This window comes from Danio aesculapii, chromosome 15 (genome assembly GCF_903798145.1).
Source record: "Danio aesculapii chromosome 15, fDanAes4.1, whole genome shotgun sequence".
NCBI lineage: Eukaryota > Metazoa > Chordata > Actinopteri > Cypriniformes > Danionidae > Danio > Danio aesculapii.
This window is the reverse complement of record NC_079449.1, coordinates 24,463,114-24,478,860: the sequence shown is the minus strand read 5'-3', so window position 1 is coordinate 24,478,860 and position 15,747 is coordinate 24,463,114. Positions and strand designations below refer to the sequence as shown.

General features: G+C 36.7%; 1 protein-coding gene across 12 annotated transcripts in view; it reads left to right on the top strand.

The window, feature by feature from the left end:
* The window catches only part of myo18ab (myosin XVIIIA b), a 174,187-nt gene extending 165,841 nt beyond the window's left edge, over positions 1–8,346 (top strand). For 10 of the 12 annotated variants that reach the window (XM_056473345.1, XM_056473342.1, XM_056473341.1 and 7 more), the window contains 3 exons: positions 308–430; positions 1,229–2,701; positions 6,571–6,661. In XM_056473345.1, coding sequence (XP_056329320.1) covers positions 308–430; positions 1,229–2,693 — 1,588 coding nt within the window. In that variant the 3' untranslated portion in view covers positions 2,694–2,701; positions 6,571–6,661. Of the gene's footprint in view, positions 1–307; positions 431–1,228; positions 2,706–6,570 lie in introns of all 12 variants that reach the window. The other 2 variants (XM_056473334.1, XM_056473344.1) reach the window with 2 other exon arrangements.
* The last annotated feature ends 7,401 nt before the right edge of the window (positions 8,347–15,747 follow it).

Below are 15,747 nucleotides of genomic sequence, written 5' to 3'. Positions count from 1 at the left end.
GCTAAGCTACAGTCTGAATGGCTTTTCTCTTTTCAGTGCTCTCCTTTATTCTGGTTTGGCTTGGAGTTGTACTGACCTCACCCTTTTGGATGCCTGACACATTATACAGAGCCAGCTAGCTGCAGGATACTGTTGTTGGACTATGAGTCTGACTTACTAACACAGAGCCTTTTTTCAGGTTTCTAGAGATTGGGCGCATGCATTTGTTCTGTCATTTCTCCACCATAAATCCTTGCGTTCCTCCTACTAACAGTCTGTTCTGATTGTGCTCCATTTTGTTGATATTCTCCCTCTTCCTCCTGTACAGCGAGGGTGCCTCTGATACAGACTCTGAGGTGGAGGACCGTGTTGATGGGGTGAAGTCATGGCTGTCCAAAAACAAGGGCTCTGCCAAGAACCTGTCAGATGATGGTAGTTTGAAGAGCTCAAGGTCAGTACTGCAACCTAATTTTCCCTCTGTTACCTCACAGAATGGTTTAAACCAAAGCAAATGCATCTGACAAAAAAAAGAGTTTTTGGAAAAGCTAATTAGCTAGAGCTAAGGGAATGGTATCGTCTACCATATTCTCCCTATTGTCAGCAGTTTGATAACAGCAGTTTCTATAAAAGGTAACAGCTTCACAGGCAGATTAATGTATATGCCCATTGGCCAGTTGGCATGCCTACTTGTGCCTTTCTACTGAAGATGAATTGGTGTTCCCATTGGTGGACACTTTCGATTTCTTTTTTTTCTATTTATTCTGTACACTAGCAGATTTACAATTTGGCTTTTGGGTTTCCTTTTTACATTTATTAATTTCAAGGATGCTTTGAGTCATAATTTTGATAGTTGCAGTAATTCTGTGAAGTGATAAAGTAGTGGAATTGTAAAGTAATGTGCATATATACAGCGCATTTCATACCACATAGGTGTTATAGTTTGTGGCAGGTTTTTTTGACACTTTTCTACACTTAATGTAGCTACCTGAACATAAGAATTAACTATTGGTTTTGTATTAGAGTGATTTTAAGTGACTCTCATTTCTTGCTGTCACATCAAACTTTATCTTTGTTCTCTGTCTGCTTGGATAAACCTGTTATTTCTCACTCTGTGTGTCAGTCATCTTTTCGTTTTTTTACTCATGTATTTTCTTATTCTCATTCTCATATTTTCATCTCTATCCTTTCCTCCCTCCATCTGTTTGTCTTTCTATGATGTGCACACCCCCTCTGCCCTTCCTTTATCTAGATATGCGGTAAATATTGACGGAAAGGAGGGGAAAGAGTGGGAAGAGGGTAAAGAATGGAAAGAAAGTGGAAAAGGTAAAGAGTTAGAACCCAGCAGGCCTGTGTCTGTCATGAGTTCCCTCAGCTACAGGAAACGCTCCAACATGAAGGACTCCATAGGAGGTAAGGGAGACGAGAGCTCCCTCCTTAACACTCTCAAAGAACAATCAGATTCCCAGGACCTTTCATCCTTCCGCAAGAACAAAGGCAAGCAAGAAGCTGAGGATGACTCCTACTCGGTCAGCTCCTGGAGGAAGGCAGGAGATGATCTTGACGATCGAGGTTCTGTCATCTCTCAGGCATACTCAGAAGCAGCTAGTCGGGCAAGGAAGGGCATGGAGAGTCGCTGGTCTGACTTTGATAAAGAGTCCGTTGTGTCCTCTATGGCCCCAAGCCGGGTTTCCAACTGCCGCACTGCGATGGACCTAGATGATGATGCTGTTTCTAGTGTTAGTCGCATGAGTTCTGTTAGCCGTCGTCGAAGCATGCCTCGTCTTGAAGACCATCAGAGTGAATATGGTTCAGCCGTCAGCCCCAGTATGAGCTGCCGTAGTCCTGGAAGCGTGAGTCGTGCTGACTCCCGCATGTCCCTCTCTCGCAGCTGTCGACTCAGTGAATTTGATATTGAAGATGACTCCCGAAGCGTAGCTTTCAGTGAGGCTCGCTCTACTGCTTACAGCCCTCACTCTACTTCTGGCCGAAGCTTCTCAATGCCTCCACAAGCCCGGACCACTGATTCTAGCCCACCTGATGTCTCAGATGTCAAGCCAGTTAGCCATCGCAACTACCTGGACCCTGACCTAGAGGCTGCCATCAATGAAGTCTTGAACTTCAAACCCATCAAGTTCAAGCGCACCAGCTTGGAAGACTCAGAAGCAGAGAAGGAGAAGCCAGGTGAAAAGGAGGATGACCAGAAGAGCATCAGCAGCTCCAGGACCGGCAGAGACAGTGGCCGCTCTTCCAGCCTGCGCCGCTCTGCTTCAGCAGTAGACTTCATGCGTTCCAGTAGCAGCCTCAGCACACGCAGCAGCCGCAGCAAGAAGAACAAAAGCAAAAAGAAGAAGAAGAGAAGCCACAGCTCTGAATCAGAAAGCTCCGATGATGACCGCAAGAAGAAGAGCTCCAAGAAGAAGGGCAAGAAATCCAAGAAGAAATCGAAGAAAGAATCTTCATCTTCCTCCTCATCTTCAGAGTCTGAGTCTAGCACCGAGTCAGACTCCAGTTCAGGAGCGTCCACCATTTCCTACAGAAGCTCCAGCAGTATCAAGAAAGCCCCTGGCAGGCAGGCCTCAGGCTCGGAGGGTGAGCTGGAGCCCGAAGGTCCCTCTGAAGGATCTCCGCAACTGTGTAAAAAAGACGAGAAGAGGAGGAAGAAGAAAGTAGACAACCTTATGATGAAATACCTGTACAGGCCTGACAGTGAATAAAGATGGCAGTAGGTGAAACCTGGTGTGGAGTGAAGGAATGTTACAAGCATGGTGTTAAACTAATCCTCACATACTCAAGTGCCTCAGTAGTACTATTTGATATCTTGTATTGCATTTTGCCATAACTTTCAGCTTTTCTTTACACTGTTCTTTCACTTTACTCATACTGTACATGCTTTTTTCAGCCATTTTTGTAATTTTTAGATCAGTGATTCTCATTCAGTTTGATTTTAAAGCACTTTCACAGTTGTCCACTACAATATTAGAAAGGCCACATACAGTAGCTAATGGATTCATCTTGTACTTTTAGTAGAATCGTTATCATTTAATAATTTAAATTTGAAATATGTTAAAACAATAATAATTCTTGTTCCCATATTCTAAGTCACCCTGATTGAGAATGACTCTTCTGTATCATTCACTGAAAAGATTTTGTGATCTTGTACCTCAAAACAGTGGTGTAACTAAAGTCGTTTTGAAATTCTTTCTCTAGTCGTAGACATAATTAAACAGAAAATCGATTAGGACTGCTTGCCAGCAATTAACCTGAAGTTTGTATTATTATGACAAAGAAAAGATAAGACTCGGTGACACGAAAAGTTATCGTTGACTTTTTGGAGAGGGTGAGTTATTCATGCATTCTCCACATCTGACTCTACGCCTTGTTTAATTAAAGGACACAGTTCATTTATATGTTAATTTACTGATAAGATTATGAGCGGACATCAAGAAATTTGCAAGTTGTTTGAAAATGGACTATAGGTTTTCATGGCAGTAGGTTTTTAATAGACAAACTTTTACTTGTATTGAACGCAAGCAGCATCTTGATCGTGATGATGGCTTTGTACTTGACTACCTAATTTATAGCTAGGTTGGATAATATATTAGTACTACTATGTCATCAGCTGATATCGGGTAAAACATTTTGTCTGTCAAAATTGGATGACTATGCTTTTTTTTTGCTTAGTACAACTTATTATAACTAGTTATTGTACTAACAGTAATTTGATTAGGTGATGTTTAGAGCACTATACAAAGTGTGATTTGCATGTGACTTGATCTTGCTGTACTTTTAATATGTGATGAAAGATGATATTGACTTATGAAAGGTTCAGACTACACAGTAGGCCAAAATTGTTATGGTAGTCAATGTTACAGGTTATTATGTGAAGTTACACAAACTAATTTCAGGAGGAGTTTGTGATATGATTGATTGCAGCTGGTCTCTCATCGGCAATCTTTAGTAAGCCCATCAGATTAATCCAAACTCACTATAAGTAACCTGTCTAAAACTACTCCCACCATCCACCCCATCTTCCCCCTTTCCTCTTTTACCAGGGGGAGCTCTCGAGAACTACCTGATCTCGTACCCCGTTACATGCTTTTTGATCAGGTGGGAGCCCTGGGCTCAATTACCTCTGAGCTCAGGGTTCTCTCCCAGGACAGCATGCCAAACTTGCAAATATTATCACGCAATATCTAAGTGTGAATTCATGAAATTATATTATGTTCTGTACACTGTTCTGCTATAACAATGTTTAGCTATAACTAGGCCCACACGGAATATGCGCACGGAGAATTCCGCAGATTTTTACTTTTATTTCATAAATTAAGGTTTTAGTTATGATACTCCCAAAATAATGCATAATAATGCATAAATCCGCAGATTTTTAACACAATTCTGCGCAGAAATAGCAAAAAATGTGCCCCTAGCTATAACTTGCCTCAACACACCTGTCTGGAAGTATGATACTATTCTTAGTGGGGTAGCACCAAAATGGAAATTTTAGCAGATACAGATAACGGATTACCAGTGTTGGGGAAAGTAACTTTAGACTAAGTAATGCACTACATTACTATGATACTCCCCAAAAAATTAACTACAGTAGTTGCATTACTTAGTTACTTTTTATAGTAAGTAGTATGTTACATTACTTTTGAGTTACTTTTGCGTTACTTTTTATCACCTGGCTGAGGCCTGATCTCTTTCAGAACTTTTTTAATTGAGGAGTTCTGTAATTAACAACGCATTGTATAACCTACACCTTAATTTACTTTTAAAAACACATCAAAAAAATTATATTTTAGGATAATGTTGTCTGAAAGCTTCCTGAACTCAGAGCTATACATACTTTATATACAGATTATTGAACGTTTAAAGAAATGTGTTTGCTACTTTTGTACTGTTTGTCTTGAGTAAAATCACTGTCCACTGAGACAATCCTCTTTTCTTTGATGCTTTCAAAATAATGAACACGTTCCCTCATTGACTGCGTGATTCATTGTGACTACTTTCATTTTAATTCAGCAATTTATTTTTTAAAAGCGTATTAATTGAACTAAAAAGTAACCCGTGTTACATTTTCAAACAAGTAACTCAATTATTACTTATTTTTTTAAAGTAATGCGTTACTTTACTCATTACTTTACTCATTACTACTAAAAATTATTATTATTATGTAACTCACGTTACTTGTAATATGTTACGTCCAACACTGCCGATTACTCTTTATATTTAGAAGCTGGTAACCGATATCTGTAGGCAGATAAACTTTTTTGTGTCTAAAAACCCATAACACAGTGCTTAGGACGGTTTTTTACATTAAATTACACAGAGCATAAGGGTATCCTGTTAACACATAGGTCTCAACCGTATTCCTCGAGGGCCGCAGCTCTGCACAGTTTTGCTCCAACTTTAATCAAACACAGCTGATCCAACTAATCAAGGTGTTCAAGACTACTATGAACTATTAAGCTGGTGTGAGTTGAAGGTTGTTGGAGCTAAACTATGCAGAGCTGTGGCCCTCCAAGAATTGAGTTTGAGACCATTGTGTTAACAGATAAATGTCTAACCTCCCAAGTTCTTCTGATTGGCCCACTGGTTTGGAACTGACAATGAGCAGTGCTTTATGTAAAATTTGAAGTTGTTTTAACTTGACAGGATATCTAAAAAGCATGGCGCTCGTGTGAATTGCACTTCAAAAGATACAAGACAAAAGCATAACATTGGCATAAAAACAGGCCGATCTCATGAGGAAACTATCTTACCTAATGTCTGAAAATTGGCTAAATTGTATGAAATGTGTATTTCATTCGTATGAAAACTTACAATATTTAAAAGAAGATGTACCTACAAATCCCATCCCTAACCCTACCCTGTATTGGGGATAAGCAAGTCATACAAAAATTTATGAATGAAATTGTACAATTTTATACCAATTAGCCACTAAATCAAAAAGCTACAAGTTGCCATGAGATAGCTTTGGGTAAAAACGCATTCTGTGTGAATGAGACCTTAATGACTTGATTAGCTGGTTACTCTATACTCTTATCGCTTATTAATAAAGTCATCTGGAATGGCAAAGAAATCGTTCTTGCAGGACTCCCAGAGTTCATCAAGATTCTTTGGATTAATCTTTAGTGCCTCCTCCTTCATCTTGTCCCAGACATACTCAATAATGTTCATATCTGGTGCCTGGGCTGGCCATTCATAGAGACCTTAATGACTTGATTAGCTGGTTCAGGTGTGTTTAATTAGGATATGTTATGATAAAATATGCATATTTTTAATAGGAAGATTGGACGTCATTCATTTGTGCCTTGAGGAAATGCAGGACTATCATATGATTGAACAAGTTACGACGAGTCCCATTACTCGTTTAAGAATCACCACGACATCTTACAACAAATGAATCATGACAAAATCTGGCTGATACCGTGTAGTCTGAACCTAGGATTTTTGGGATCTCCTCTTAAGTATTGTCACCACGTACTGAAGTTTGATAACCAAACATTCCATCCAAGATTATTATCCACTTTGGTCCGTCTTCTCCACATGCTGATCCTAATCAAAGCTATGTCTATCTCCCTCCTCCAGCCCACCCTCCAGCCGCAGACGCTTTTGCCTTGACAGATCTGACGAGGAAGAGGAAGAAGAAAAAGAGGAAGGGAGCACGAACCGAAGCACCTACCGCTCACGCTACAAACACAGCAGCTACCTAAACGACAGCGATGGCGAGACCACCGCATAGCGCACACTCGCATGCACTCACGTTCACAGGAAGGAAGACTTCTGAGTATCATATCAACGTCTTCCACAATCTGGGATCCAGCGAGGGAGGGGATAGGAAATGGTTTTTAGTATTATGATTTCACATGTGCTTTAAAGGGTTTGTACAGCATCGTGATTCACAGCACTGTTGATTCCTCTTTCCTGTTTGTGTGCTTTTACTTCTGACGTTCTTCCTCTTTGTTTCTAAATAAGCAGTGACTTTAGCAAACGCTGTGCTTGCATTCTTACTCCAGTCAGGATTCAGTTAAAGGATATCGCTTGAGGCAAAGCGCTACAGCCTCTTGCATGGTCAGGGCTGAGCCAAAGATACATGGCGTTATGTAAACAAAAAAAAAATGTCTGAGTTTTTCAATTGTGTTCGTATTGAAAGGAAAATATTGTATTACCAAAAAAAGGAGGGGGTTTGTTTTGGGTATGTGAGGACACTCGTTTTTCGAGGTGGAAGTGATTTAAGACCACTTCCTCAACTACACGCATGGATTTTTTTCACTTGCTTGTATCTTTCTCTCCGCCTGTTGGCTCGAAGGTGAAGGATTCATTTTGCTTGAGTAAGCGAGAGAGATAGAGAGAGAGCGTGATGCCTCTTGATGAAAATAGAGCCCATTTCTACTCTTGGCCTTCCATTTATTTTGATGTTTTATGTGAAGAGGAACAAAGGTGGTCAGGTCAATGATGCCAGAAGAGAGCAGCATTTTTTGGGGTCTTCAGATTTGGATTCTTAATACTCCCCCCCAATAATATGCTTATGACTAAGTGCTTGCTCATAGGCTCAGTGGTTTATTCCTACACTTTCTTATTGTGGTTGTTGTTGTTGTTCTCAGGCTTTTTGTTTCTGTTATCATATATTTCTGGCTTTCCCAAGGGATTGCCCTTGATCTTGGGTATTTGGGGCATTTAATTTATCATCCAACTTCACTGATACTGGATAAACCGCTTTAAGGTTGCTTTTTGTGCTGATGTGGTGCAACCAAGATGGAGACGTTTGACAGAACCGATACTGTGAAATCCCAGCTTCCTTTCGGCATGTCGTCACATTGGATTCATCAGTATTTTTTGGCCTTAGCTAAAGACTTCGAGACCTGTATGGACACACACTTCTCTTTTGCCTTCTACCGTTTTGTTGTTGTTGTTGTTCTGCTTTCATTGTAGTATTTATGATCTAGCATTGATGGATTAAGCGAAGCTGCCAAAATATAAAGCAACAGCGTAATAGCAATGAAAGGATCTCATTGCTTCTCCTTGATTTTTAAAGGGAGACCACATTGTGTATTTTACATGGTGTTATAGACCCTCTGTAAAGGTCAACCACTTTATCCTCTTTTCTATGCAGTCATTATTGATTTTAATACAAGAAATGAGCGTTTTATGATGTTTCTGGCAATTTAAAACACATGCTACAAGATGCATAACATTTGCTGGCTGTACACATTAATATAAAATCTATAAATATCTGTATGATTCATTCTAGCTTTCAAAATAGCTAATGTTTATTTTCTTTATTGAATAAATGACCACTTGATATAAGTAATAATTTTGCATTACAGTTTAATATATTGTAAATAAATGATGGTGATTGTTTTTGATCTGTTTCAATATGCGTATTTCATAATGCATCTTTTTTTTTAATTATAGGCAGATTTAATTTCAGCATGATCAGCATACTCAAATTTTAAAGCTGCAGTGCTTATTTACTATATAAATATGCTTCATCACAAGGGGTTTCCTAAAAACAAATTGAATCTAATATATTAACATTTTTCAGTCTTCTTCAAATCTTTCTAAAATCGAACAATGTTGAAAGCATTTAACGTCTCCCCCCATTTTAGGTTGCCAATAAATTACAAAAAGCGGCTTTAAAATGTTGTCTTTTATCCAGAGCTTTATATTTTAATTTATTACATCAGTAAAAAAAAGAAAAAGCCTGCAATATTCATCATCTCCGTAAAAGCAACAGATTCTGAGTGAGCTCTTTTATATATACAAATATACATATATATATATATATATATATATATATATATATATATATATATATATATATATATATATATATATATATATATATATATTCAAAACATCTGAATGAAGCCTTAAATTTCAGCATTTAAAACAAAATGTTCAGCCAAATTAGAAAAGCTTTGCCCATGGTTCACATTCACCAAGCTTTTCTTTTCTATTGGCTGTTTGCTCCGTTGCACAATGGGAAGGCTTGCAGTAATCTGTATGAGCTAACAATAGGAAAGGCAGCTTACTGGGCACAGCGCAGCTTGAGCTTTCCATTGGCTCCATCAGTGCAGAGATGTAGGAGAGATGAGCATGAGCCAGCAGCAGTCCTCTACAAAACAAACCATTTTATCTTAGAGAGATAGTTAAAAAAGGGAAAATAAACAGGCTCTAACTCTGACGTGAGCGGATGTCATTTGTTTACAATGGAGAGGAAGGGATGTATGAGTTGTATTATTCCTCAAAAGGATACATTTCAATATGAAATACATATATAAGGTTAAATAGTTGAGGTTTGCACGTGAGTTTGCACCCGTGCTGGGGTTCAGGTCAAAGAACCCCACAGATCGTTTACTACAGCATGTCCAATTTGCCAAAAACACGCCGTTTTCTTGTGTATACCTTCAAATGCAAGTGAGCTGCTACTCCCTGCACCATTTAGAAACCCCAAATATTGACATTATTTTGTAATGCACTTTTTTTTCAAAGATGACATTGTTTGTTATGACAACTTGACATAAAAACATCACAACCTGTTTTTGTCTTTGTCGTGACAACTTGAAATTACAACAAAGCATTTTGATTAAAGTTAATTTGTCAATAAATTGTTAATGTTAAATATTAATGACCCTGTTAATAATTATTCGACAGAGTAATCACAGTTTTAATTAGACATTATAATGACAAATACAGTTTGTTCCACTGAAAACGCGATCAGAGAAATATTCATGACAAATAATGCTTCATGATAATTATGTTTATGACAGATTTATGACAAGCTACACTACCTGACAAAAGTCTTGTCACCTATCCAAGTTTTAGGAACAACAAATAATAACTTGAGTTCTAGTTGATCATTTGGTATTAGAAGTGGCTTATATGAAAGGCAAAGGCCTCTACGTTACACTTATTTTACCAAAAGAAAATATGATCATGCCTTGATTTTTAATTATTTAATTAGGACAGTAAAGGTCCGAGTTTGCTTAGACAAAAGTCTTGTCACTTGTCTTAGAAATATTGTATAGTATATAATAAAAATCATGTTGCAATGGAAAAATAATTAATATTGTGTTTGACTCCTATGAGTCAAATACTGAAATAACGTATTAATAAAGTCATCTGGAATGACAAAGAAATCGTTCTTGACTCCCAGAGTTCATCAAGATTCTTTGGATTGATCTTCAGTGCCTTCTCCTTCATCTTACCTCAGACATGCTCAATAATGTTCATGTCTGATGACTGGGCTGGCCAATCCTGGAGCACCTTGACCTTCTTTGCTTTCAGGAACTTTGATGTGGAAGCTGAAGTATGAGGAGGAGTGCTATCCTGCTGAAGAATTTGCCCTCTTCTGTGTTTAGTAATGTAATGGGCAGCACAAATATCTTGACACCTTGGAATGTTGATGTTACCGTCCACTCCGCTGATCTCTCGCACACCCCCATACTGAATATAACCCCAAACCATGATTTTTCCTTCACCAAACTTGACTGATTTCTGTGAGGATCTTGAGTCCATGCGAGTTCCAATAGGTCTTCTGCAATATTTGGGATGACTGGGATCAGTTCAACGGATAATTCAGCAGAAAAATCTACCTTCTTCCATATTTCCAAATGATCAACTATAAGTCAAGTTATTAATTGTTGACATTGCCGTTGTTGTTTCTTGCAACTGGGATCAACGGCAAGACTTTTGTCAGGTAATGTATGTTGTCTTGGTAATGTCAAGTTGTCAAAGTTTCCATTTTTTGAGTGTACTGTCCCTTTAAGATGCATTCAAACAAATCCGCCTATACCCCTTCTCTAATTCCTCCATTGTCTAGCCCTCATAGCCCACTGCCCCTCATTGACCACTCTAACCAAAAGCTAAGCTTACAACAATTATGATCCATTTTTCAATACCCATTGAATAAATAATTACTGTCCTGAACATGCGTTTACATGCACTTTCCTTTGCTTGTAGATTATACTGTACGTGGATGTGCTTAAGCAGGAACACTCACAGTTCAGATGGCATGCTGTTTTTTTAAGGGTCTGGGACTTTTATAGTTGCTTATAAATGCAGGTTGTAGGCTTGAATTTTTTTTATAATGGGCTGTCATTATAACTGCAGTACAAATCAGTACTATAATCTGGCCTCGCATAATGTATAGTGCTGTTTTTAAATAATATGTCAGTGTGAATTTAAAGGTTCTGTGGCCTTTTTACATGAAGCGACCTCGCGTTCTTTTACTCAAACACAGGTCGTGCAGATAAATTGAATTTATAGATAAGACGCTTGTCAAAACGGCAGACGGCAGTTGAAAGACACACATTTGAAAACTTTCTGTTTGTAACTATAGATACTGTATAACTTTACTACACATAAATTCTGATAAAAAGAAGGAATCAATAATAAAATTATTTTTTTTATTATTTAAAATTATTTTGTAAACTTTTATGACTTTCTTTTTTTCTGTTGAACACACAAAAAAGATATTTTGAAGAATGTTGGGGAAAAAAAGCTGCCATTGACATAGTAGGAACAAAAATACTATTGAAGTCAATTGCTGTTTTTTCTCTGAACATTCTTTAAAATATCTTCTTTTGTGTTTAACAGAAGAAACGAACTCAAACAGGTTTGGAACAAGTGGAGTATGAGTAAATAGCAGATTTCTCATTTGTTGGGTGAACTAACCCTATAAATTGATCCAAATAACTAAAACTATCATCTTCTGGAATATCATTACAATTTAATCTAACCGATTTATATTTCAAGATATTTTAAAATGTAATGTATTCTTGTCATAACTGAAATCTGAAGCATTATTACGTCTGACATTTTACATTTCATTTAATCATTTGGCAGCTGCTTTTATCCAAAGAGTAAATATATAATGAGGACAATAGAATCAAAGCAACAAAAGAACATCAGCATGCAAATAATAGAACAGTTCCCATATTGTCTAATACAATAAATATGACATTTTACAGTTGAATATTAATCCTGAGATTAATCCGATTCAACAGGACAGCTTTTATTTGAATTAATTTTGATGCATCCTCACAGATTATTATTTAATTACACGCTTAACAAAACAAAAGGGGAAATAAATAAAAAAATTAAAAAGCTAATCTGCCTGTGACCTGATATATCACAGATTAAGTGATTGTAATGGACATTTACAGTAAATTTGCTGTAAAACTTTAGATGAATATGAATATGAATATTAATATATAAATATGAAATTATTGTGTTAGAAGTCCAGATAGTTTTATTTTATTTTATAAGAAAACAAATGTAAAAAAAAAACAAGAATGTTTTAAAAAAGTTACAGAATACAGTACAATATATACAGTACAAGACAGTTAAAACTGTTATTATTAATATTACATTAGTTGCTAATTTTGTACAATTGAAGACAAAATTATTAGCCCTCTTGTGAATTTTTTGATAACACTTTAATATGAATCATTTATTAAGCATAAGCAAATAGTAAATTCATCATCTGTTAAGCATTAACTCTACATTAACATATAAGGAGTTTAAACATTTAGATACAAATGCTGTATTCTTGTCTTATAAGCACATGATAAGCTTAATGATTGTGTTTTCATACTTCGTTAATGATTCATTGTTCATTACTAAATTAAGTATTGCATCGTTTACAAAACAATTATTTGAGAGAACATGCTGGTTTTAATGATTATTCAGAATGAGTTAAATGATTAATAAACAATTCAAAAATTAAAATGTAGATATCTTATTACTCAGGCAAATATTAAAAGTTAATTTGTATGTTAATAAATGCTTTATTAACTCATCTTCATCCAGTTTTGTGACCTAATCTAAAGTGAGGACTATTTATGCTTTATAAATGCCTTATAAATGACAAATAAAGGCTCAGTTAAATTCTAAACAGGAAAAAAGAAAATAAAGGACTTTATTTATTTGCGGCCCCACTTTATATTAAGTGGCCTTAACTAATATGTACTTACACCAAAATTAATAATTCGTTACAATGTACTTACTGTGTAAATACATGTATTTACTGTGTACTTATGCTTGATTAAATACCTAAATGTAATTACATCTGTAATTAATTTTTGTAACTACATTTGTACAGTAAATACACTGTTGACCATTCCTTACATCTTATCTCACCCTTAAACCTACCCATACCACCAAACCTGTCCATAACCCTACCCCTATCCCAACCCAAGAGCACCACAAGTGTTCTCAAATACATTATGAAGACAGGAAGTACATTGTATTTATTTTTTGATGCAAGTACATAGTAGTTAAGGACACTTAATATAAAGTGGGACCTCATTTGCTAATGCTTAATAGATGATTCATAGTGTGTAGTTATTATGAAGGTATTGATAAAGTACCAAGTCTTAATTTCTTTGCTCTTTGCCATGATTAGAGTATAGTTTATTAGGTAATATTTTATTAGTTTATTTCATTTTTAAAGTGCAATTTAAAGGCTTAATAGGGTTAACTAGGCAAGCTAGGTTAAGTACGCAAGTCATTAGACTTAGAGGCAATGTGGGACGCAATTGTTGTTTGCTAGTTTCAGCTTGGCGCAAGAGTCATTTTGACGTTTTGCACCACGCTGTTTAAATAGTAAATGCATTTGCGCTCATATGTGCGCCCATAGGCGTTCTGATCTAAAAAAAGAGGCGTGTTGAGGCGCATTGCTGGCGTGTTGCTATTTTAAGGAACTTAAATAGAGGCTTCAATAGACCAGATCAAAGCTGGTCTATTGTCCAGCGCAGACCGCGTTAGTTGTGTGGCTCACTTACACATTGCTCAATACACACAGGGTGTACAGCAATACGCAAATATCTTTACATATGAAAAATAATCAAAGGATTAAAATATTACAAAAGATATTATTTTCTAGCCTACATAAATATAAAAACCATACTTTCATGCCTTCTTCATCTCGGGGGGGCTTTTTCAGTTTATTCATAACAATTTGCTTTTGTGTAATGTTATCATTATTTGCAGTATTATTTCTTATATGCATATTTATATTTGTTTGGATAAATTTGCCCACCTGTCAGGTTTAGACCATATGTGGCACAGCATGTGTGTTTGAATATAACTCCGTTTTTATTACCACACTTCGTTATTATTGTTCATTTATTCGTTTGCTGGAAATTAGAACTGAATTTAGAAATAGTTTTGAAACAAATCTTTGCACTTAACAAATTAAATGAATTATTTATAGGCTAATAGATGTATGTGCATACAACACTTTCCTTATCCACGAGAGTGAAAGTGAAAGTAAACAATGAGGAGGCTCATCTCTCATTCTCGTGCTGTAGATGGTCTGTTTAACTGTTTTCTCTCTAGTGAAATGTTCAGTTTTTCCACTTACAAAGTCCGTCATGTAAATAGCAAATGCGCTATGACACAGCACAACTGGCTCTTAAAGGGAATGGGAGATGAGACTCTGATTGGTTTATTCTCAAAACACACCCATAACTCATTAGGAGAATAGGCTCAACCCTGTAAGACCATGCACCGGGGTGCAGAGCGTATTTTCCCGTCCCTAAAATAGCAAAAGTGGATTCTGACACGACCTTAAATGCGTTTGCGCCCTGCACTTTTGACTTTGCGCATGGATCATCAAAATAGATCCCAGAGTGTTTTTTTGTTTTTTTTGTAGTCAGTCTAAAAAACATTATCTTAAGCGTGCTAATAATATTAACCTTATTAATATTAACTAAAGTTTTTAGAAATGACATTTGCTGTTTATTCAAACTACTTATTTAAATTAAGCTGAAACAACACAATTCTTGAGGGTTTTTTGGGGGGCCAACTTAACACAAAGTGGACTTACAATAAAGCTCTGACAGCCCTAAGAGGGAAGCAGTCGTCCGCCTTTAAAGAGTTTCACCTGCTTAAGACAAATGTGTTAAAAATGTACATTTTAAATTATAAATGTGGAGATTTAGGATAAACCAATGAACACCGGAAATGCCGCATTCTGAGACACTTTTTTTGACATTGTCAGTTTTTCACAGAGATAACTTTAGCCCTGTTTTAAATCTGCCACTATGCTGACACACAGGCATTTGTAGCTCTGCCCTCTTTTGAAAAGCACACAATCTCATTTGAATTTAAAGCGACAGTCACCAAAATGACACAATTTGGATCAAAGCCTAAAGGGGCAGATTCTAAGAGTTATGAACAATTATTTGTGTCGTATTTTGAGCTGAAACTTCACACACACACTCAGAAGAACATCAGAGATTTATTTTACATCATGTTAAAAGGGGCATAATAGGTCCCCTTACAATAACAAAAGCATGGAAGTCATGAACTGGTCCAAAGCTTTGTTTAATTAATAACGCTAGCAATTTTTATTAGTTTATTTTTCTGTCCTTTGTAGCAGTGTAAAAACAGCAGCTGTCAGTCTCCTCCCACTCGTACGCACTACAGGCGTGATGAACGTGAAAACTAACTCAAAGAGCCACAGACCCTCCAGCAGACCCCAGGCGCTGCTTTATGTGTGTGTTCCAATTATGGCATGCAAACACGTCTCACTGACTGTATTTTACTGCTCTCCGTTTCTAGGTCAAACACTGCCTCTTTTAACGGCAGAACATGTCTTAAAATAGCTCTTTTCCTGTCTTCATCAGACTTTTGGAGGTGTGAAGCATGTTTGACCCGGTGCGGTGTTTGACTGTGTGTTATTTATAGTTTTGAGATCTGTTTGAGTTCTGCTTTACACTGTCCTGCTTATTATTCTCTCAGTGTGTGCAGAAA